We start from the raw sequence: 25,388 nt of genomic DNA, 5'->3' as shown, positions 1-25,388 counted from the left end.
GCACCTGGAAAATTCCGGTGCCATCGGCTTCAGCTCGTCGAAATACACCTAGTAAAGAAGTTTAAAACAGCTGTGAACTGTTGCGGGTGAGTTATATCCAAAATTAGCTATTACTATGAAAAATTTTCTGATATGAACGAAACTATCTCGAGAACCGTTGATCGCACCTGGAAAATTCCGGTGCCATCGGCTTCAGCTCGTCGAAATACACCTAGTAAGGAAGTTTGAAACAGCTGTGAACTGTTGCGGGTGAGTTATATCCAAGTTTAGCTATTACTAAGAACAATTTTGTGATATGAGCGAAGCTATCTCGAGAACCGTTGATCGCACCTGGAAAATTCCGGTGCCATCGACTTCAGCTCATCGAAATACACCTAGTAAAGAAGTTTAAAACAGCTGTGATCTGTTGCGGGTGAGTTATATCCAAGTTTAGCTATTACTAAGAAAAATTTTCTGATATGCACGAAGCTATCTCGAGAACCGTTGATCGCACCTGGAAAATTCCGGTGCCATCGGCTTCAGCTCGTCGGAATACACCGAGCAAAGAAGTTTGAAACAGCTGTGAACTGTTGCGGGTGAGTTATATCCAAGTTTAGCTATTACTAAGAAAAAGTTTCTGATATGAACGAAGCTATCTCGAGAACCGTTAATCGCACCTGGAAAATTCCGGTGCCATCGGCTTCAGCTCGTCGAAATACACCTAGTAAAGAAGTTTAAAACAGCTGTGAACTGTTGCGGGGGAGTTATATCCAAGTTTAGCTATTACTAAGAAAAATTTTCTGATATGAACGAAGCTATCTCGAGAACCGTTGATCGCGCCTGAAAAACTCCTGTTTCATCGGCTTCGGTAGGACGAAATACACCTAGTAAGATGTTTAGCAACGGCTGTGAATTGTTGTGGGTGAGTTACAGCCAACTTTATCTTTTACTATGAAAAATTTTCTGATATGAACGAAGTTATCTCGAGAGCCGTTGATCGCACCTGGAAAATTCCATTGCCATCGGCTTCAGCTCGTCGAAATACACCTAGTAAAGAAGTTTGAAACAGCTGTGAACTGTTGCGGGTGAGTTATATCCAAGTTTAGCTATTACTAAGAAAAATTTTCTGATATGAACGAAGCTATCTCGAGAACCGTTGATCGCACCTGGAAAATTCCGGTGCCATCGGCTTCAGCTCGTCGAAATACACCTAGTAAAGAAGTTTGAAACAGCTGTGAACTGTTGCGGGTGAGTTATATCCAAGTTTAGCTATTACTAAGAACAATTTACTGATATGAACGAAGCTATCTCGAGAACCGTTGATCGCACATGGAAAATTCCGGTGTCATCGGCTTCAGCTCGTCAAAATACACCTAGTAAAGAAGTTTAAAACAGCTGTGAACTGTTGCGGGTGAGTTATATCCAAGATTAGCTATTACTATGAAAAATTTTGTGATATGAACGAAGCTATCTCGAGAACCGTTGATCGCACCTGGAAAATTCCGGTGCCATCGGCTTCAGCTCGTCGAAATACACCTAATAAAGAAGTTTGAAACAGCTGTGAACTGTTGCGGGTGAGTTATATCCAAGTTTAGCTATTACTAAGAAAAATTTTGTGATATGAACGAAGCTATCTCGAGAACCGTTGATCGCACCTGGAAAATTCCGGTGCCATCGGCTTCAGCTCGTCGAAATACATCGAGCAAAGACGTTTCAAACAGCTGTGAACCGTTGTGGGTGCGTTATATCCAAGTTTAGCTATTACTAAGAAAAATTTTCTGATATGAACGAAGCTATCTCGAGAACCGTTGATCGCACCTGGAAAATTCCGGTGCCATCGGCTTCAGCTCGTCGAAATACATCGAGCAAAGACGTTTCAAACAGCTGTGAACCGTTGTGGGTGCGTTATATCCAAGTTTAGCTATTACTAAGAAAAATTTTCTGATATGAACGAAGCTATCTCGAGAACCGTTGATCGCACATGGAAAATTCCGGTGCCATCGGCTTCAGCTCGTCAAAATACACCTAGTAAAGAAGTTTAAAACAGCTGTGAACTGTTGCGGGTGAGTTATATCCAAGATTAGCTATTACTATGAAAAATTTTCTGATATGAACGAAGCTATCTCGAGAACCGGTGATCGCACCTGGAAAATTCCGGTGCCATCGGCTTCAGCTCGTCGGCATACACCTAGTAAAGAAGTTTAAAACAGCTGTGAACTGTTGCGGGTGAGTTATATCCAAGATTAGCTATTACTATGAAAAATTTTCTGATATGAACGACGTTATCTCGAGAACCGTTGATCGCACATCTAAAATTTTTGTTCCATCGGCTTCAGCTCGTCGAAATACCCCCGGAAGGAAATTTTCAAACGGCTGCATTCACTTGTCGGGGAAATAATTGCAGTATTATCCGTTTTGGTGAAATTCGTGCGTTTCAGCAGCTGAAAAACACGTTTTGACGAAAAATTTGTTGAAATCTTGCATTTTGACGCTGTACTACACCGTCGATGGCTGCATGGCATCATTTTGTAGTACCGCACGCATTTTTTATACCGATCCGACGCTGTTTGTTGATTCACATCTTTCGCCCTATGGTCGACGTTCCCCGAAGAACCGTTGATCGCGCCTGAAAAACTCCTGTTTCATCGGCTTCGGTAGGACGAAATACACCTAGTAAGATGTTTAGCAACGGCTGTGAATTGTTGTGGGTGAGTTACAGCCAACTTTATCTTTTACTATGAAAAATTTTGTGATATGAACGAAGTTATCTCGAGAACCGTTGATCGCACATCTAAAATTTTTGTTCCATCGGCTTCAGCTCGTCGAAATACACCTAGTAACGACGTTTGAAACAGCTGTGAACTGTTGCGGGTGTGTTATATCCAAGTTTAGCTATTACTAAGAAAAATTTTTTGATATGAACGAAGCTATCTCGAGAACCGTTGATCGCACCTGGAAAATTCCGGTGCCATCGGCTTCAGCTCGTCGAAATACACCTAGTAAAGAAGTTTGAAACAGCTGTGAACTGTTGCGGGTGAGTTATATCCAAGTTTAGCTATTACTAAGAACAATTTACTGATATGAACGAAGCTATCTCGAGAACCGTTGATCGCACCTGGAAAATTCCGGTGCCATCGACTTCAGCTCATCGAAATACACCTAGTAAAGAAGTTTAAAACAGCTGTGAACTGTTGCGGGTGAGTTATATCCAAGTTTAGCTATTACTAAGAAAAATTTTCTGATATGAACGAAACTATCTCGAGAACCGTTGATCGCACCTGGAAAATTCCGGTGCCATCGGCTTCAGCTCGTCGAAATACCCCCGGAAGGAAATTTTCAAACGGCTGCATTCACTTGTCGGGGAAATAATTGCAGTATTATCCGTTTTGGTGAAATTCGTGCGTTTCAGCAGCTGAAAAACACGTTTTGACGAAAAATTTGTTGAAATCTTGCATTTTGACGCTGTACTACACCGTCGATGGCTGCATGGCATCATTTTGTAGTACCGCACGCATTTTTTATACCGATCCGACGCTGTTTGTTGATTCACATCTTTCGCCCTATGGTCGACGTTCTCCGAAGAACCGTTGATCGCGCCTGAAAAACTCCTGTTTCATCGGCTTCGGTAGGACGAAATACACCTAGTAAGATGTTTAGCAACGGCTGTGAATTGCTGTGGGTGAGTTACAGCCAACTTTATCTTTTACTATGAAAAATTTTCTGATATGAACGAAGTTATCTCGAGAACCGTTGATCGCACATCTAAAATTTTTGTTCCATCGGCCTCAGCTCGTCGAAATACACCTAGTAACGACGTTTGAAACAGCTGTGAACTGTTGCGGGTGTGTTATATCCAAGTTTAGCTATTACTAAGAAAAATTTTTTGATATGAACGAAGCTATCTCGAGAACCGTTGATCGCACCTGGAAAATTCCGGTGCCATCGGCTTCAGCTCGTCGAAATACACCTAGTAAAGAAGTTTAAAACAGCTGTGAACTGTTGCGGGTGAGTTATATCCAAAATTAGCTATTACTATGAAAAATTTTCTGATATGAACGAAACTATCTCGAGAACCGTTGATCGCACCTGGAAAATTCCGGTGCCATCGGCTTCAGCTCGTCGAAATACACCGAGCAAAGAAGTTTGAAACAGCTGTGAACTGTTGCGGGTGAGTTATATCCAAGTTTAGCTATTACTAAGAAAAATTTTCTGATATGAACGAAGCTATCTCGAGAACCGTTGATCGCACCTGGAAAATTCCGGTGCCATCGGCTTCAGCTCGTCGAAATACACCGAGCAAAGAAGTTTGAAACAGCTGTGAACTGTTGCGGGTGAGTTATATCCAAGATTAGCTATTACTATGAAAAATTTTCTGATATGAACGAAGTTATCTCGAGAACCGTTGATCGCACCTGGAAAATTCCGGTGCCATCGGCTTCAGCTCGTCGAAATACACCTAGTAAAGAAGTTTAAAACAGCTGTGAACTGTTGCGGGGGAGTTATATCCAAGTTTATCTATTACTAAGAAAAATTTTCTGATATGAACGAAGCTATCTCGAGAACCGTTGATCGCGCCTGAAAAACTCCTGTTTCATCGGCTTCGGTAGGACGAAATACACCTAGTAAGATGTTTAGCAACGGCTGTGAATTGTTGTGGGTGAGTTACAGCCAACTTTATCTTTTACTATGAAAAATTTTCTGATATGAACGAAGTTATCTCGAGAGCCGTTGATCGCACCTGGAAAATTCCATTGCCATCGGCTTCAGCTCGTCGAAATACACCTAGTAAAGAAGTTTGAAACAGCTGTGAACTGTTGCGGGTGAGTTATATCCAAGTTTAGCTATTACTAAGAAAAATTTTCTGATATGAACGAAGCTATCTCGAGAACCGTTGATCGCACCTGGAAAATTCCGGTGCCATCGGCTTCAGCTCGTCGAAATACACCTAGTAAAGAAGTTTGAAACAGCTGTGAACTGTTGCGGGTGAGTTATATCCAAGTTTAGCTATTACTAAGAACAATTTACTGATATGAACGAAGCTATCTCGAGAACCGTTGATCGCACATGGAAAATTCCGGTGTCATCGGCTTCAGCTCGTCAAAATACACCTAGTAAAGAAGTTTAAAACAGCTGTGAACTGTTGCGGGTGAGTTATATCCAAGATTAGCTATTACTATGAAAAATTTTGTGATATGAACGAAGCTATCTCGAGAACCGTTGATCGCACCTGGAAAATTCCGGTGCCATCGGCTTCAGCTCGTCGAAATACACCTAATAAAGAAGTTTGAAACAGCTGTGAACTGTTGCGGGTGAGTTATATCCAAGTTTAGCTATTACTAAGAAAAATTTTGTGATATGAACGAAGCTATCTCGAGAACCGTTGATCGCACCTGGAAAATTCCGGTGCCATCGGCTTCAGCTCGTCGAAATACATCGAGCAAAGACGTTTCAAACAGCTGTGAACCGTTGTGGGTGCGTTATATCCAAGTTTAGCTATTACTAAGAAAAATTTTCTGATATGAACGAAGCTATCTCGAGAACCGTTGATCGCACCTGGAAAATTCCGGTGCCATCGGCTTCAGCTCGTCGAAATACATCGAGCAAAGACGTTTCAAACAGCTGTGAACCGTTGTGGGTGCGTTATATCCAAGTTTAGCTATTACTAAGAAAAATTTTCTGATATGAACGAAGCTATCTCGAGAACCGTTGATCGCACATGGAAAATTCCGGTGCCATCGGCTTCAGCTCGTCAAAATACACCTAGTAAAGAAGTTTAAAACAGCTGTGAACTGTTGCGGGTGAGTTATATCCAAGATTAGCTATTACTATGAAAAATTTTCTGATATGAACGAAGCTATCTCGAGAACCGGTGATCGCACCTGGAAAATTCCGGTGCCATCGGCTTCAGCTCGTCGGCATACACCTAGTAAAGAAGTTTAAAACAGCTGTGAACTGTTGCGGGTGAGTTATATCCAAGATTAGCTATTACTATGAAAAATTTTCTGATATGAACGACGTTATCTCGAGAACCGTTGATCGCACATCTAAAATTTTTGTTCCATCGGCTTCAGCTCGTCGAAATACCCCCGGAAGGAAATTTTCAAACGGCTGCATTCACTTGTCGGGGAAATAATTGCAGTATTATCCGTTTTGGTGAAATTCGTGCGTTTCAGCAGCTGAAAAACACGTTTTGACGAAAAATTTGTTGAAATCTTGCATTTTGACGCTGTACTACACCGTCGATGGCTGCATGGCATCATTTTGTAGTACCGCACGCATTTTTTATACCGATCCGACGCTGTTTGTTGATTCACATCTTTCGCCCTATGGTCGACGTTCCCCGAAGAACCGTTGATCGCGCCTGAAAAACTCCTGTTTCATCGGCTTCGGTAGGACGAAATACACCTAGTAAGATGTTTAGCAACGGCTGTGAATTGTTGTGGGTGAGTTACAGCCAACTTTATCTTTTACTATGAAAAATTTTGTGATATGAACGAAGTTATCTCGAGAACCGTTGATCGCACATCTAAAATTTTTGTTCCATCGGCTTCAGCTCGTCGAAATACACCTAGTAACGACGTTTGAAACAGCTGTGAACTGTTGCGGGTGTGTTATATCCAAGTTTAGCTATTACTAAGAAAAATTTTTTGATATGAACGAAGCTATCTCGAGAACCGTTGATCGCACCTGGAAAATTCCGGTGCCATCGGCTTCAGCTCGTCGAAATACACCTAGTAAAGAAGTTTAAAACAGCTGTGAACTGTTGCGGGTAAGTTATATCCAAAATTAGCTATTACTATGAAAAATTTTCTGATATGAACGAAACTATCTCGAGAACCGTTGATCGCACCTGGAAAATTCCGGTGCCATCGGCTTCAGCTCGTCGAAATACACCTAGTAAGGAAGTTTGAAACAGCTGTGAACTGTTGCGGGTGAGTTATATCCAAGTTTAGCTATTACTAAGAACAATTTTGTGATATGAGCGAAGCTATCTCGAGAACCGTTGATCGCACCTGGAAAATTCCGGTGCCATCGACTTCAGCTCATCGAAATACACCTAGTAAAGAAGTTTAAAACAGCTGTGATCTGTTGCGGGTGAGTTATATCCAAGTTTAGCTATTACTAAGAAAAATTTTCTGATATGCACGAAGCTATCTCGAGAACCGTTGATCGCACCTGGAAAATTCCGGTGCCATCGGCTTCAGCTCGTCGGAATACACCGAGCAAAGAAGTTTGAAACAGCTGTGAACTGTTGCGGGTGAGTTATATCCAAGTTTAGCTATTACTAAGAAAAAGTTTCTGATATGAACGAAGCTATCTCGAGAACCGTTAATCGCACCTGGAAAATTCCGGTGCCATCGGCTTCAGCTCGTCGAAATACACCTAGTAAAGAAGTTTAAAACAGCTGTGAACTGTTGCGGGGGAGTTATATCCAAGTTTAGCTATTACTAAGAAAAATTTTCTGATATGAACGAAGCTATCTCGAGAACCGTTGATCGCGCCTGAAAAACTCCTGTTTCATCGGCTTCGGTAGGACGAAATACACCTAGTAAGATGTTTAGCAACGGCTGTGAATTGTTGTGGGTGAGTTACAGCCAACTTTATCTTTTACTATGAAAAATTTTCTGATATGAACGAAGTTATCTCGAGAGCCGTTGATCGCACCTGGAAAATTCCATTGCCATCGGCTTCAGCTCGTCGAAATACACCTAGTAAAGAAGTTTGAAACAGCTGTGAACTGTTGCGGGTGAGTTATATCCAAGTTTAGCTATTACTAAGAAAAATTTTCTGATATGAACGAAGCTATCTCGAGAACCGTTGATCGCACCTGGAAAATTCCGGTGCCATCGGCTTCAGCTCGTCGAAATACACCTAGTAAAGAAGTTTGAAACAGCTGTGAACTGTTGCGGGTGAGTTATATCCAAGTTTAGCTATTACTAAGAACAATTTACTGATATGAACGAAGCTATCTCGAGAACCGTTGATCGCACCTGGAAAATTCCGGTGCCATCGACTTCAGCTCATCGAAATACACCTAGTAAAGAAGTTTAAAACAGCTGTGAACTGTTGCGGGTGAGTTATATCCAAGTTTAGCTATTACTAAGAAAAATTTTCTGATATGAACGAAGCTATCTCGAGAACCGTTGATAGCACCTGGAAAATTCCGGTGCCATCGGCTTCAGCTCGTCGGAATACACCGAGCAAAGAAGTTTGAAACAGCTGTGAACTGTTGCGGGTGAGTTATATCCAAGTTTAGCTATTACTAAGAAAAATTTTCTGATATGCACGAAGCTATCTCGAGAACCGTTGATCGCACCTGGAAAATTCCGGTGCCATCGGCTTCAGCTCGTCGGAATACACCGAGCAAAGAAGTTTGAAACAGCTGTGAACTGTTGCGGGTGAGTTATATCCAAGTTTAGCTATTACTAAGAAAAAGTTTCTGATATGAACGAAGCTATCTCGAGAACCGTTAATCGCACCTGGAAAATTCCGGTGCCATCGGCTTCAGCTCGTCGAAATACACCTAGTAAAGAAGTTTAAAACAGCTGTGAACTGTTGCGGGGGAGTTATATCCAAGTTTAGCTATTACTAAGAAAAATTTTCTGATATGAACGAAGCTATCTCGAGAACCGTTGATCGCGCCTGAAAAACTCCTGTTTCATCGGCTTCGGTAGGACGAAATACACCTAGTAAGATGTTTAGCAACGGCTGTGAATTGTTGTGGGTGAGTTACAGCCAACTTTATCTTTTACTATGAAAAATTTTCTGATATGAACGAAGTTATCTCGAGAGCCGTTGATCGCACCTGGAAAATTCCATTGCCATCGGCTTCAGCTCGTCGAAATACACCTAGTAAAGAAGTTTGAAACAGCTGTGAACTGTTGCGGGTGAGTTATATCCAAGTTTAGCTATTACTAAGAAAAATTTTCTGATATGAACGAAGCTATCTCGAGAACCGTTGATCGCACCTGGAAAATTCCGGTGCCATCGGCTTCAGCTCGTCGAAATACACCTAGTAAAGAAGTTTGAAACAGCTGTGAACTGTTGCGGGTGAGTTATATCCAAGTTTAGCTATTACTAAGAACAATTTACTGATATGAACGAAGCTATCTCGAGAACCGTTGATCGCACCTGGAAAATTCCGGTGCCATCGACTTCAGCTCATCGAAATACACCTAGTAAAGAAGTTTAAAACAGCTGTGAACTGTTGCGGGTGAGTTATATCCAAGTTTAGCTATTACTAAGAAAAATTTTCTGATATGAACGAAGCTATCTCGAGAACCGTTGATAGCACCTGGAAAATTCCGGTGCCATCGGCTTCAGCTCGTCGGAATACACCGAGCAAAGAAGTTTGAAACAGCTGTGAACTGTTGCGGGTGAGTTATATCCAAGTTTAGCTATTACTAAGAAAAATTTTCTGATATGAACGAAGCTATCTCGAGAACCGGTGATCGCACCTGGAAAATTCCGGTGCCATCGGCTTCAGCTCGTCGGCATACACCTAGTAAAGAAGTTTAAAACAGCTGTGAACTGTTGCGGGTGAGTTATATCCAAGCTTAGCTATTACTATGAAAAATTTTCTGATATGAACGACGTTATCTCGAGAACCGTTGATCGCACATCTAAAATTTTTGTTCCATCGGCTTCAGCTCGTCGAAATACCCCCGGAAGGAAATTTTCAAACGGCTGCATTCCCTTGTCGGGGAAATAATTGCAGTATTATCCGTTTTGGTGAAATTCGTGCGTTTCAGCAGCTGAAAAACACGTTTTGACGAAAAATTTGTTGAAATCTTGCATTTTGACGCTGTACGACACCGTCGATGGCTGCATGGCATCATTTTGTAGTACCGCACGCATTTTTTATACCGATCCGACGCTGTTTGTTGATTCACATCTTTCGCCCTATGGTCGACGTTCTCCGAAGAACCGTTGATCGCGCCTGAAAAACTCCTGTTTCATCGGCTTCGGTAGGACGAAATACACCTAGTAAGATGTTTAGGAACGGCTGTGAATTGTTGTGGGTGAGTTACAGCCAACTTTATCTTTTACTATGAAAAATTTTCCGATATGAACGAAGTTATCTCGAGAACCGTTGATCGCACATCTAAAATTTTTGTTCCATCGGCTTCAGCTCGTCGAAATACACCTAGTAACGACGTTTGAAACAGCTGTGAACTGTTGCGGGTGTGTTATATCCAAGTTTAGCTATTACTAAGAAAAATTTTTTGATATGAACGAAGCTATCTCGAGAACCGTTGATCGCACCTGGAAAATTCCGGTGCCATCGGCTTCAGCTCGTCGAAATACACCTAGTAAAGAAGTTTGAAACAGCTGTGAACTGTTGCGGGTGAGTTATATCCAAAATTAGCTATTACTATGAAAAATTTTCTGATATGAACGAAACTATCTCGAGAACCGTTGATCGCACCTGGAAAATTCCGGTGCCATCGGCTTCAGCTCGTCGAAATACACCTAGTAAAGAAGTTTGAAACAGCTGTGAACTGTTGCGGGTGAGTTATATCCAAGATTAGCTATTACTATGAAAAATTTTCTGATATGAACGACGTTATCTCGAGAACCGTTGATCGCACATCTAAAATTTTTGTTCCATCGGCTTCAGCTCGTCGAAATACCCCCGGGAAATTTTCAAACGGTTGCATTCACTTGTCGGGGAAATAATTGCAGTATTATCCGTTTTGGTGAAATTCGTGCGTTTCAGCAGCTGAAAAACACGTTTTGACGAAAAATTGGTTGAAATCTTGCATTTTGACGCTGTACGACACCGTCGATGGCTGCATGGCATCATTTTGTAGTACCGCACGCATTTTTTATACCGATCCGACGCTGTTTGTTGATTCACATCTTTCGCCCTATGGTCGACGTTCTCCGAAGAACCGTTGATCGCGCCTGAAAAACTCCTGTTCCATCGGCTTCAGCTCGTCGAAATACACCTAGTAACGACGTTTGAAACAGCTGTGAACTGTTGCGGGTGAGTTATATCCAAGTTTAGCTATTACTAAGAAAAATTTTCTGATATGAACGAAGCTATCTCGAGAACCGTTGATCGCACCTGGAAAATTCCGGTGCCATCGGCTTCAGCTCGTCGAAATACACCTAGTAAAGAAGTTTGAAACAGCTGTGAACTGTTGCGGGTGAGTTATATCCAAGTTTAGCTATTACTAAGAACAATTTACTGATATGAACGAAGCTATCTCGAGAACCGTTGATCGCACCTGGAAAATTCCGGTGCCATCGACTTCAGCTCATCGAAATACACCTAGTAAAGAAGTTTAAAACAGCTGTGAACTGTTGCGGGTGAGTTATATCCAAGTTTAGCTATTACTAAGAAAAATTTTCTGATATGAACGAAGCTATCTCGAGAACCGTTGATAGCACCTGGAAAATTCCGGTGCCATCGGCTTCAGCTCGTCGGAATACACCGAGCAAAGAAGTTTGAAACAGCTGTGAACTGTTGCGGGTGAGTTATATCCAAGTTTAGCTATTACTAAGAAAAATTTTCTGATATGCACGAAGCTATCTCGAGAACCGTTGATCGCACCTGGAAAATTCCGGTGCCATCGGCTTCAGCTCGTCGGAATACACCGAGCAAAGAAGTTTGAAACAGCTGTGAACTGTTGCGGGTGAGTTATATCCAAGTTTAGCTATTACTAAGAAAAAGTTTCTGATATGAACGAAGCTATCTCGAGAACCGTTAATCGCACCTGGAAAATTCCGGTGCCATCGGCTTCAGCTCGTCGAAATACACCTAGTAAAGAAGTTTAAAACAGCTGTGAACTGTTGCGGGGGAGTTATATCCAAGTTTAGCTATTACTAAGAAAAATTTTCTGATATGAACGAAGCTATCTCGAGAACCGTTGATCGCGCCTGAAAAACTCCTGTTTCATCGGCTTCGGTAGGACGAAATACACCTAGTAAGATGTTTAGCAACGGCTGTGAATTGTTGTGGGTGAGTTACAGCCAACTTTATCTTTTACTATGAAAAATTTTCTGATATGAACGAAGTTATCTCGAGAGCCGTTGATCGCACCTGGAAAATTCCATTGCCATCGGCTTCAGCTCGTCGAAATACACCTAGTAAAGAAGTTTGAAACAGCTGTGAACTGTTGCGGGTGAGTTATATCCAAGTTTAGCTATTACTAAGAAAAATTTTCTGATATGAACGAAGCTATCTCGAGAACCGTTGATCGCACCTGGAAAATTCCGGTGCCATCGGCTTCAGCTCGTCGAAATACACCTAGTAAAGAAGTTTGAAACAGCTGTGAACTGTTGCGGGTGAGTTATATCCAAGTTTAGCTATTACTAAGAACAATTTACTGATATGAACGAAGCTATCTCGAGAACCGTTGATCGCACCTGGAAAATTCCGGTGCCATCGACTTCAGCTCATCGAAATACACCTAGTAAAGAAGTTTAAAACAGCTGTGAACTGTTGCGGGTGAGTTATATCCAAGTTTAGCTATTACTAAGAAAAATTTTCTGATATGAACGAAGCTATCTCGAGAACCGTTGATAGCACCTGGAAAATTCCGGTGCCATCGGCTTCAGCTCGTCGGAATACACCGAGCAAAGAAGTTTGAAACAGCTGTGAACTGTTGCGGGTGAGTTATATCCAAGTTTAGCTATTACTAAGAAAAATTTTCTGATATGAACGAAGCTATCTCGAGAACCGGTGATCGCACCTGGAAAATTCCGGTGCCATCGGCTTCAGCTCGTCGGCATACACCTAGTAAAGAAGTTTAAAACAGCTGTGAACTGTTGCGGGTGAGTTATATCCAAGCTTAGCTATTACTATGAAAAATTTTCTGATATGAACGACGTTATCTCGAGAACCGTTGATCGCACATCTAAAATTTTTGTTCCATCGGCTTCAGCTCGTCGAAATACCCCCGGGAAATTTTCAAACGGCTGCATTCCCTTGTCGGGGAAATAATTGCAGTATTATCCGTTTTGGTGAAATTCGTGCGTTTCAGCAGCTGAAAAACACGTTTTGACGAAAAATTGGTTGAAATCTTGCATTTTGACGCTGTACGACACCGTCGATGGCTGCATGGCATCATTTTGTAGTACCGCACGCATTTTTTATACCGATCCGACGCTGTTTGTTGATTCACATCTTTCGCCCTATGGTCGACGTTCTCCGAAGAACCGTTGATCGCGCCTGAAAAACTCCTGTTCCATCGGCTTCAGCTCGTCGAAATACACCTAGTAACGACGTTTGAAACAGCTGTGAACTGTTGCGGGTGTGTTATATCCAAGTTTAGCTATTACTAAGAAAAATTTTTTGATATGAACGAAGCTATCTCGAGAACCGTTGATCGCACCTGGAAAATTCCGGTGCCATCGGCTTCAGCTCGTCGAAATACACCTAGTAAAGAAGTTTAAAACAGCTGTGAACTGTTGCGGGTGAGTTATATCCAAAATTAGCTATTACTATGAAAAATTTTCTGATATCAACGAAACTATCTCGAGAACCGTTGGTCGCACCTGGAAAATTCCGGTGCCATCGGCTTCAGCTCATCGAAATACACCTAGTACAGAAGTTTGAAACAGCTGTGAGTAGTAAGTGGGCACGATTGGCGAATTTTCTTCCAGGAATCGCCCCCCCTTCCCCCTTTTTCCAGACGTGTCCGAACACGTTTTCCCCATTGTCCTTTGAGGAGGACGTCGCCGCTCTAGGGCCCCCTGGGGTGAGGGTCCCCAAAAAATGTCATTGTTCGACAGGAAGTGGGTGGTGGGTGGGTGGCAAGGAATGCGGGCAGGTCCCAAAACGCCTGAAAGCATTCCATTGTTATGCAATGGAATGTCGTTCACGTGTTAAGGGAAACTGGCCCATTATTTTTTTTTAGATGGAGGATTGCGCAATGCCCTGGCATGAATGGCGCAGTATATGAATGCTTTTTTTTTTTACAGGTTTTTTAGGGTAATAAATTTTCCCTTTCTATGGAAGACCGTTGGAAAAATTCTCAACGATGTCTCCTTTTTTTTTGACTATGTTTTTCTCTCTCTTTTAGTGCATGTTGTTCCCTTTTAAAAGGTTTTTTTTTTTATTTAAAGATAAAAAATGTTTTTTGCCTTCCGTCTTTTTTATACCTGAAAAGATGTTGAGGGTTTTTGTAATAAATAATTAAACATAGGGTTTAAATTTCATCTTTTTTTTTTATATTTCATAAAATCGTAGGTTCCATTTTACAAATGAGTTACATAAAATCATATGTGTATGGTTTTTCAATATGAGGGCATTCTGTAAGCCCCTCCCGCGAATTTATCCAAATAATTGTAACAATTATGGAATAATTCTCCAAATAATTGATACAAATAACCAAGATTTTCGTGGGGTATTGTACGTCGAAGATCATCGCGAGCCAAGAGATAAATTTCCTCGAAATTTACGCGTATGCGATGATGAAGATCCTCCGTGGCAGGCATTCTATTATAATCCATATAATTCATAGCAATTCCTTTAATTGATTGTACAAGCGATTCCTTATATTCCTTGAGAGGCAATGTCTCCAAGAAATCCAGCCACTGATTAATCCATGCAGCCTTGTTTTTCAATGTAATGATGCTCTGTCCCATCATCATTATGGGAGTCTGATTTGCATCATCATTGCGAACAAAGGTCACGCAGGGATTTTCAAAACTGCGGTGGAATTTCACGTTTATGGCCCCAAATTCCTTTGCAGGTAGATTGTGGTTGATCTTTGGGTGGAACTTCTCAGGGTCAAAGTAATCGGTTACAGCATCCAAATCGTTGAAAAAAAGGGTCCATTCTTCTCGTGTCATTGACAATATGGCGCGTTTCGGGCGTACGCCCATAAATTGCACAACCGGGACGAATTGACCGAAACACGTAAATTTTAAGCCGACACGAATTTGTTTTGTCTCTGATCTATTCAAAGATATAACTTGAGACAAGACCACATGCTGTTCAGCATCACTGAATCCCTTTTGTTTGTTGCTCTCCATGTTGAAAAAATGAATGGATGAAATCAGGACGACTGAATCAAATCCACCGCGAGCACCCGCGTTTTATAGCGCTACGTATGAGAGTGGAGGGGGCAGAATCCCCCACTATACGCATGACAGACCTATAACCGTCACACATTATCCCCCACCGCAGGGAGTTCTGCGGCGGCGGCGTCACACATGCGCCCCACTTTCGCGGTTTTTGTATGTTGCGCGGTACCCCCCACTCTTACCATGGAACCTTCCTATACCGATTTTTTTTGTTAAATCGAGTGACGCGTTTGTTGTCATTCGTTAAAAGGCATTGCAATAGTAAAAATGTCTAAAAACTTTGAAAGTTACGATTTAGAGTCCCTTAAAAAATATCTCGCGGGTCGCGAATCGTATGAGGGACGACAAAAGCCTCAATTTCGCCAGAAAAGAGTACGCGTATGTGTTGATAAATATACCGATGATGATTACCTAGATAGTGATGACATGTGCAGTCCAACAAAAGCGCGGAAAATCGCGATAGGGTCAGGATTGGAATGCGAAGTGGAAGATTTCCTTGTTGATCCTTCTTGTGTATGCAAATATAAATTTCTCGATGAAATATGGAATAAAATCCATATCAGATATCGCAGGGATAAATTACACTCTCAAGATGAGGGCATAGACATGTGTACGACTTTTAAAATATGTTACAATGAAGAACCTGCAGAATCTAATAAAGAAATCGAATCGAATTTTCAAATGAGATATAATCCTCCATCCTTGAGAAGCATTGCAATCGCGAATTTATTAAATGGAAAGAAATATGCGAAAAATGCAAAAACTTTGGCTGTGGTTACTAAAGCAATTGTGCATAATAGTGATGTATTATTATATAAAATGTCGAAGTCAAATGGTTTTTTCGACTGCATAGAACACACAAGATTATGCAAAGCAGGAGTGGGGGAAAAACTCTATTGGTACTACTTTTTTAGGGCGTGTGAGGAAGAATATTATCTCCCTGCGGGGGAGGAGACATTGGTCTACAAGAAAGGAAATGGGCCAATCATTGACCTTTCCTTTCAATAGTCAACAAATGCAAAACAAGTGGAGGGGGGGGGGCGAAAAAAAGGAAAACTCGAGCATCCGCCCCCATCAGGTATGCAAAGGACCCCCCACCAAGGGCAAATCTTCAAAAAAGTGTGGAAAACTTAGCCCCTCCTCCTCTAAACTAGGGATGCATCAAGGACCCCAGTGAGATCATTTTACTGCATTTACGTTTTTTACGTCAAAATGACATCAAGTCAAATGAACTCATCTCCAAAATCCAGTTATCAATCAGGTTATCAGCCTGGAACTTTTAAACCTAAAAAAATCTAAATATGGTGGAAACAAGGCCAATCAAAACGGAATTAAGATAATTAGTGATCGTGTAGTGCAATATAACAGTGATGAGAAAAGATCAATTGAAAAAATAGTGAAAAATGTGAAACTCCAACGACGTGAAATTTCCAAGACAGCCCCTGTCATAAATATTGACTTTGACCTCCAAACGGTTGAAAAGATGAAGAAAAAAAACTCAACCAGACGATTGGGCCATAAATCAGCCGGTAGCACTCAAAGTGGCTCTAAAATCCTGAAAGTCAATAATAAAAAAACAAGTGAAATCATGCAAGTGAGTACAGAAGAAAAAAAGTTATGGATTAATATGTTAGAAAAAGATCTTGATTTATTCAATCAAGTGAACTACATTGATAAGAAAAAGGATCTGAATAAAATACAGGCTCGCGAAAAACGTTTAAAACTCGCGGAAAAAAAGAAGGCCGACTTTATCGCTCGCGAAAAACGTCGCGAACTAGCTAAGGAAAAACAAAGACAATTTAGAGCTCGCAAATCAGAAAAAAATCGATCCAAGGACAACACATCGAAGGATATCATCCCTGAGCCCATGATGGAATTGGATTCATCGATCGAGATCATTCCCAGCACTCCATCAGTCATCAATTTAATCCTGGAACGCGAGGGTGAAGATGCTCAGCTTGGACCATTGAATTTCGCGACCTCAACCCCGAAAAGTAAATATTCAATCAATCAATCATATGAATTTTGAGATTAGATTGATTTAAGCTAATCTTGTATTTTTTTTCATTTCAGAACCGCGAAAAACTATCGAGGAAATCGAGGCCGTTCTAGTCGCGTTGGGCGCGAATCTAGAACAAAGGAATCGCGGGGACGATTACGAAGGGCGATGGGCTCCAACGCAGCGCCAAAAAGAGCTTGATCAAATTGCGATGCAATTGGATCAAAGCGGGGATGATGATGATGAAGGATTGGTCATCCAGAGTCTTGATTTCACCCCGTTATCACCCAGTAACCGTTCGGGTTAAAAATTCATTAAACATGTCTGTATTTTTTTGAATACCTGAAATAAAAGTCATACATTTTATTGCATTACCTGTGAGTCTTGACTTTTTTTTATTGCTAGGCAAGACCCAATATTCCCTCTCCTGTCCCCAGCCCTTTTTTTTCACGTAGAAGCTAGGAGAAATTTCTCTCTCGCTTCTTCTTCGTCGGCGTCCTGTAGTCTTTCGTTTATTGTCTCTTTCCTTCTCGTTGTTTAGAGGGTTTAGAGAACAATTTTGACTTTTTCCTCGTCTTTCCTACATAAATCCTTACCCCCATCTCCCTCTAACTTACGGTTTAGAGGGTTGAGGGCGAAATAGTGGGGCAGAAGTTATATAAACCGTGAGGTTCCACTACTCGCCCTCTTTCACCATCACCATCCCCGACGACTAGTGCCTCGTCAAGTTTTAGTGTCTTTTTCGTGTTTTTTTGATTTTATTTAAAAAAAAATGGTGAAAGTGACGTGTGCAGGAGCCTGCCAGGAGGATTACGTCCGCGAGGTAAGTTTTTTTTTTTTTAAATATTTATTTGTGCATGTTTTTCGTGGGGTTTCGCGGTTTTTGGTGCGTGACGTTTTTCTCGCGATTTTTTATATGTGTTTCGCGTTTTTTTTTTTAAATTTTCATTTTTTCGCGTCTGTGGGCTCATTTCGCGTATTTTTATATTCTTGGGTTTTTTTTTTTTTGGTTTTCATTTCGCGTATTTTTATATTGTTTAAATGTCGGCATGCCTATACGTTTCGCGTTTTTTTTTTTAATTTCAAATCCGCGTATATTTTCATTTTAATTTTTGCTGTTTTAGTTTTTGATTTTTTTTTGTTTTTCGTTTGTTTTAGTTTTAAATTCATTTTGTGCGTTTTAGTTTTTCAATTTTTCGTTTGTTTTTAGTTTTTAGATTTTTCGTTTTTCGTTTGTTTTAGTTTTTTAGTTTGTTAAATTCATTCTTCTTCTCTTTGTTTTTTTAATTTTTAAATTCATTCATTCTGTTTATCTTTTTTTAATTTTTAATTCATTGTGTTGTTTTTCAATTTACAGATGCTGGCCACCAGGAGGGAGAGAGCCTACCTGAGGGAGGCAAATACGTGGCTGCGCTGGGAGGACGCAGAGGGTGAATCCCTGGAAGGCGAAAACATTTTCGCCATCCAGGATTTGCACGCCAGGGCCGCCAAATAGTTGGCGGATGTCGAGGACGAGGCCTTCATGGTAAGTTTTTGACTCTCTCTCTCTCTCTCTCTCTCTCTCTCTCTCTATTCCCTTTATCCCCTCTAACCCCTTCCTGTCATTCCTTTCCTGAAATACCCCCTTTTTTCCTCATTTTCTTATAAATATTTAATATTAATTTTTTTCTGTTACAGCGCGGAGCTCGCTGGGAGGGAGGTGTCGGCCCAGACACCCCGAGAGCGCGGTGGATCCGCGCTCTGAGGCGCGAGTCGCGCCAGTTCGAGGCCGAGGGTGAGCAGGCGCTCACCCTGTACGACGTGTGGGATGCCTGGAGTCTCAGGATCCTCTTCGGGGAGGAGCCCGCCCAGCCTGACCTGATGGAGGAGGACTGGTCCCTGGAGCAGTGGGACTGAGACCCCTGCCCCCCCCCTCCAACTTGATTTAAATTAAAAAAAAAATGTATTTTTAATTTTAAGTTTTTTTAAAAATAAAACAAAATTTAAAAATCAATATTTACTTGTTTATTTATTTATTTATTTCCCTTAGCTTTAAATTAGAAAATAAAATTAGGAAAAACAAAAAAAAAAAAAAATTTGTATTTTAGTTTTAAGTTTTATTTTTTAATAAAATTTTTTTTAATATAAATATTTTCTTTTTTCTATTTTTATTTATTTCCCTCGATTTCTTTCCCTTAGTTTTAAGTTTAAATATTAAGAAAAAAAGTATTTTAGAGTTAGATTTATTATTATTATTAATTGTATTTTAGTTTTAAGTTTTTTAATAAAAAGTTTTTTTTTTAAAATAAATATTTGTTGTCTTTCTTTTTTAAACACTTACTTCTTTTATTTTTAAATTATTATTAAATAGGAAATGGGTGGTGGGAATAAGCGTAAAGAGAATTTTTTCAATTTTTATTCATTTATTTATTTATTTCTTCGTATAAATTACATTTTTCTTACAGATAATTTTAATTTTCGCGGGCCGCGGGTTTTTGAAACTTCGTATTTCAATTCGAAATACGAACGGCTAAAAACCCGACAGTCAAAGCTGACGGTGGCGCCCCCCTTAGAATCGGTAACCCCTCCCAGAAACGTAGATTCCCAGAATTCCACAGTGTCGGTAAAAACGTAGGGCCGCCTCCTGACACCAGGAGGCTCTGCGCACATGTAAACACTGTAGGGCCCCATTTTTTAAAAAATTAATATCTAATGAACAAATAAACTTAAAAATATGTAATTTGGATATTAATTATCAACAAACGATTCCCTATCCCTTAATAATAACTATTCGAGTCTACAAATAAATATTAAGCGAGTGAAGGAATAGCCCCTACTCATTAAATTGTTTAATTAATTATTAAATAATGCAGGCCTACAAACGTTTTTCGTGCATAACAATATTATACAAAACTACTACAATCAATCTAAATTGATAAAATACTTAATTTTCAAATAAACAGTGCGCGCCAACTAGCAGCGGTTAAATCGCGGTTTTTTGAAACCATAGGGCAGTGTCGCGAAACCATCAAGCCGCCGTTTTGGGCCTGTCGCACGTACGATCTTACTCTCAGGTTTCGTGATGACGTCATGATACACTGTCCGACGAATACCATGATAGTCGATCTGGTAGGGATCTGCTTTATCGACAACGAGCGCGCGAATCGAGTCGTAATGAATTTGTTTACGCGATTCATAATTCAGTCTAACCCCTTTTATTTTTCTAACTTCCGCCATACTACCGTCCGGTTTTTTTACGCGATAAGTATAAAATTTAGGCCCCCCAGAGACAAAAGAAGTAATGAAACTTCCTTCTCCGTAGCCCTCTACTTCGTCGGTCAAATCCCCTAGAAAATTCCCTAGCGGTAATTCATTTGATCCATCGCTGACGTAAATTACCGAATCTGTATCATAATATAAAACACGTTCTTGCTGTTTTTCTAGATAAGAATATAACTTTAGACGCGCGTGAGCGGTTGTATAAGCCGCAATAACAACATTAGCCTTAGTGGACATTTCCGCGGCTTCATTTAAATGTTTCCAGGACATGAAGAGAGTGTCGTTATCGACAGGAACAAGTCCTGTTACTTCAATTTCACTATTAAACATTATATTTACAAATTCCTCATGTGTTCGAATAATAGCTTTTTTTGTCAAGTTCTCCCTCTCCCCAAATTTACCCCAGAGACAGTTTAAACAAAGTTTTGCTACGGCTCTCAATCCGGCATTCTTTTGAATTTTATCTTTGTCAAGTTTTATACCTTCTCGCGTCTCATATTCAGCAATATATCTATTCTTTGATTCATCATCTACACACTCAGCAGGCCAATCCGAAGCCTCTTGTTTTATTTTCAAAAAAGTGTTAATGTATTCGGCAAATAATCCACCTGTTCGCGTCACAGGATTATAACGCGTAGTACTCTTATACTCCCAAAGCTCACTGATTTCTAATATTTTGTACCCCATTTCTACGGCTTTACGAAGTTCTGGAGCGACCCAAGTTCCCAAAAATTCGCGAGCAGCGGGATCATCATGAGGGCAATTGTCTTGTACAAGATCATCGCAGCTTGATCGACAGAGAGGGAACAGTAACTTTCCATGGGCTTTTACTGGTAAAACAGGGTGAAATAATTGGCGAGGGGGTAAAACGCGACATTTCACGAGACCTTCTATCCGCGAAATATTATTATTAGGGCATATAAGCTGACAATCACGCCCCACATGGACAGTGGGATGGCCAATCGGGAAAACCCCTGTCTTTAAAACGTATGGGTATAACAAACAAACATCAACATAGCGAATTTTCTCATTATCTTTTACGTCATAATGTGTTACGGTATTTCCTGTTCGTCCCCCGAAAAATGCATCGCGCGGATCCAGCGCTATAAACATTTGCTGATCAACGTTTTCTACAAAATTCGCCAACACATGATCTGTCTTTTTTTGACGAATAAAATCGCATTCCCACATTTCAACGACTTCATAACCCGAGTGTCGCAATTCCCGTGTAATCGCCCCTGTTCTCTCATATCGACTCTCTAGTGTATCCTTGTGACTCAACTCTTTATCTCTATTGAATTTGAAACACCGTGGGCATCCGTGCCAATAACATCCGTGGAACTGATATGCATATTTCTTATTATTATTCGCGGTATCCTCCCAAAAACCATCTAGACGCAGGCCTGAAGTTGTTCTGTGCTCACGAGTTCGTCCGGCATGTATTATTCGATGATTCTCGCAATGTTCGCGCCACAAGAGCCATTCAATTGCGATTTTCGACTGCGTTTTCCCTAACCGATATCCTCCCTGAGGAATAATGCCTATCTGCTTGTCTTTTAAGAAATTTGTTTGAAAAATACGCATGCATGTAGACGCAAGCGTTACACACTCTGTAAAAGGACATACATTTCCAGCATTCATAATCAGTTTTCGAAATTCAACACAGGCTCGTCTCAAAATTGTAACATCAAGTCTGCAATAATGAAGAATTTCTTTACGAAAATCAAATTCATAATCTTCTTCGACGCGGTCATTATACCACGATAAGAATTTTTCACGATCTTGGACACCCATAGTGTCAGCACCATAATATTTTCTATCAGGTATAGGCCCTACGTAGTTTTGATTGTCTTTTGTATTGAAAAAATGTGGAAAATAACCTTTCGCTATATTCCCCAATCCAAAAGCTTTCGGTAAACTTGCAAGAGCCATGTGAAAATAATTTAAACTGTCTATAAATTTATTATCCCCAAAATCCATCAAGATAATGTTTGTTCCGTTAATTATCGCTTTAATTTGACTGTTAATGCGTTTCATGACGTCTCTCAAAACGAATTGTGAATCATAGCCTTTCGCGTTATGTGCAATACAAACTACTTTTTTATACGTCTTACCCATCGACGTGATGTAATCAACAAATCCTCGCACAGGATCCTCACCATCGAAAACATTTTCCCGATGTTTACAAACGCCACATGGATTTCCGTGATTATCGTTGGCGTTCACAATGTCATCGTCGTTCATATCTGCACAGCGGTCACACACAGTTTGTGCAACGCAAAGATTAGGAATGTGTACGTTGACATCTGTAGTTCCTTGCAGAAGCTCATCCTGTCTGGTTTCAAAGTCGTAGAAAACAAACGCCACGCGTTTCAAAGTCAATTTTTTCTTGCTTTTTAAGGTGGGCATATAGCAGAGATGAGAAATATCTTCGTCCTTTTGACATACGTTGCAATAATATTTATGGCACACATGATTCTGAGCTTTGCGATGATCAATTTTCGTATTACATTGTCCACACAATTTTATATAGTCACAGACGGTGGGGTTATTTCCGCTGAAAGATCCTGGTTTCTTATGATGATCGAAGCACAATTGCCCGTGAAACTCTCGATTACAGTCGTCACACACTATTTTATCAACAATCGTAGAGTCACACGGAGGATTCTTCAAACACCTATCACAAGTCCTATCACAAACATGTCCTTGCGTAGTGTAAGGTTTGTTACAATGCTCGCAATAATACTTCACGCCAAAGAATGAAGGTAAATTTTGGATTGGCTCATAGTGGTTCTCTTCAGGATAATACACAATCGGTAAGGTATATCGGACGGCCATCTTTCTGCTAATCAATTCAGGTGTACCATCGTAGAGCACAGGGTGATCTTTTCCGTTTCTCATGAGGGAAAAGACCTTGATAAGGCATCCTTCTTCAGCCAAGTATCGCTGATATTGAGCAACTTCCTGTAGACCACAGCCTTCGTCAGGAGCAATGACTCCTGCCCTTCGAGTTAGTCTTTCGGCCTCCTTACGTTGCATTTTTCCCTTGCATTGCCGGATTGCCTGCCATACCTCGTGAATCTTGCCCTTATCAGCTCTGGTTTTTAATTTTTCTGCATGTGCTTTGGCCACAACAAGTGATCGGGCTAGACACAAGCCATCTTCATTCGAAATCTGAAGGATACATTTTCTACTAAACCCTCTTTTCATGCCGTTTTCAAGGAAACCTTGACCTACCGGGGCTTCAGCCACGTGAAGTTTGATCCAAAACTTATCGGCACATCCGAAACCGTTTGCGCTCTGCGCGATAGAGCTAACAAGATTCCATAGATCTTGAAACTCATATCCTTTGATCGCACGTGGACTTATCCAGGCATTGTCTCTTTGCATATTTGCAAAATTGAATGTAAGGCACATTCGATTCATACCACGCCCTCCAGCCTCAATAATTTTATTATAGACATCACGAAAAGCTTCTTCAACCCAGTCGGCAGGGTCACGACTTTCAGGTAAAGGGTTGATTGCAAACTCCATCACATGTGTGTCGAGTTTGAAACGTGGAAGTCTCTGGCGTGATCGTCGTATTGTCCTTAAGGCCGGCAATCGATTTTCAATCTCTTCTTCGCGGCCATTTTGTTGATCTGAAATTGGGTTTAGTATTTTTCAATAAAAAAATATGCCTAAAATTTTTTCTCGGTATTATAAAAAGGTATGAAGCTAGATACTTACCATTCTGCTGATCTAGTAAATCTAGATTAAACTCTTCAACAGCTTCCAAAACCTTAGGGTCACTCACAACATTTTCACCACCACCACATTGAATATCAAAGAGCGCAGAATTAAAATTTTCGAATAAATCTCCATCAAAATTATTTTCAATGGCAAAATCACCGAATAACTCAAGATCAAAATTATTTATCCAATCAAAATCTCCCTGTGGAGGTGTAGTATTTTCTTCGGACGGGTCACTGGGCCCCGCTAAATCGTTTGGGTCCGACATTGTGAATGTCCCTTGGACGACTGCAGTTAGTGCGAGAAAATTCGGGCTATATTGGGAAAAGTCAGGGGTTTTACTGTTGGCGCCACAGGGGGGCTACTGCACTTCTTCGCCTTTTTTACCTGCCCCCGCCTACGCGCATTGTCCTTGTCCTAGTCATAGGCAAGCCCACTTGACCCCAATACAGGTGCATTACGTCACGCCCCTCTCTCGCATTTTCAAATCCATATTTTCGGATATCGTAAAATTGTATAAAATGATGAGATTTTAGGCATGATTAATCAGAAGGCAATATGGACACGAGGTGGAAACATCCCTTTACTGCAATGATTTGTGGTCCCACGGGTTGTGGAAAAACATTTTTTGTTAAAAGGTTTTTGAAGGAAATTAAGCAAATGTGCGATACACAAATTGAAAAAGTGATCTTTTATTACGCTGAGTGGCAGAATGGATATTCGGATTATGATAATAATTTTGTCGAATTTCGTGAAGGCCTACCAAGATCTGGAGATTTTGATGATAATAAGCCAAAATTGGTTGTCGTGGACGATTTGATGCGGGAATCTTCGAATGGTGCAATAGTTGATTTATTTACAAAAGGAAGCCATCATAAAAATCTCAGTGTAATGTTTCTATCTCAAAATTTATTCCACCAAGGAAAAGGACAGAGAGACATTTCATTGAATACAAATTACATCGTCGTATTTAAAAATCCCAGAGATCGTGCACAAATTGCCCATTTGGCTCGTCAAATATATCCAGAAGATCCAAAATTTCTGCAAGAAGCCTATTTTGATGCAACGTCGGCAGCTCATGGCTATTTGTTGTTAGATTTGAAACAATCGACTCCTGAAAACTGTAGGTTTCGAACCAATGTATTCCCCAGTGATCCCCATCATTATGTTTATATTCCGCGCAAGGATCGCAATATAAAAGGAGGAGGGGCATCACGGAGTGTACCAGTCGTTCATGTGTGATGGCAACGAGAAGTCGTTCTGAAAGCGGCTCTGTTCGCAAGTCGCTGGGAGAAAAAAATACAGCCTTATTACACGCTCTCATCTACGCACCACCCAGGCTACGCCGGGTAATAATACAACACGCTAATAAAGATTTAAT

General features: G+C 40.7%; 1 protein-coding gene across 3 annotated transcripts; it reads left to right on the top strand.

Moving 5' to 3' along the window:
• Nucleotides 1-16,498: 16,498 nt before the first annotated feature.
• LOC135171666 (uncharacterized) lies at nt 16,499-19,058 on the top strand. Of its 3 annotated transcripts, XM_064138293.1 has the most exons (5): nt 16,499-16,612; nt 16,721-17,012; nt 17,092-17,840; nt 18,375-18,542; nt 18,695-19,058. In XM_064138293.1, exons 1-3 carry the CDS (start codon nt 16,502-16,504, stop codon nt 17,322-17,324), a joined length of 636 nt encoding a protein of 211 aa, XP_063994363.1. In that variant the 5' UTR covers nt 16,499-16,501; the 3' UTR covers nt 17,325-17,840; nt 18,375-18,542; nt 18,695-19,058. The 3 variants fall into 3 exon arrangements, with proteins under 3 accessions (XP_063994363.1, XP_063994361.1, XP_063994362.1); XM_064138291.1 differs by having other exon boundaries at nt 16,499-17,012; nt 18,695-19,053; XM_064138292.1 differs by lacking the exons at nt 18,375-18,542; nt 18,695-19,058 and having other exon boundaries at nt 16,499-17,012; nt 17,092-17,851.
• The last annotated feature ends 6,330 nt before the right edge of the window (nt 19,059-25,388 follow it).

The sequence above is a fragment of the Diachasmimorpha longicaudata genome, unplaced genomic scaffold, assembly GCF_034640455.1.
Source record: "Diachasmimorpha longicaudata isolate KC_UGA_2023 unplaced genomic scaffold, iyDiaLong2 ctg00000075.1, whole genome shotgun sequence".
Lineage (NCBI taxonomy): Eukaryota > Metazoa > Arthropoda > Insecta > Hymenoptera > Braconidae > Diachasmimorpha > Diachasmimorpha longicaudata.
Note: the sequence above shows the minus strand (reverse complement) of the source record. Positions and strands in the feature narration are given on the sequence as shown.

Coding starts and splice junctions, on each gene's coding strand:
- LOC135171666 (XM_064138291.1), top strand. CDS start 16,502: ATGAAGAAAAAAAACTCAACCAGACGATTGGGCCATAAATCAGCCGGT. Junction 17,013..17,091: donor CGCGACCTCAACCCCGAAAA/GTAAATATTCAA, acceptor TTTTCATTTCAG/AACCGCGAAAAACTATCGAG.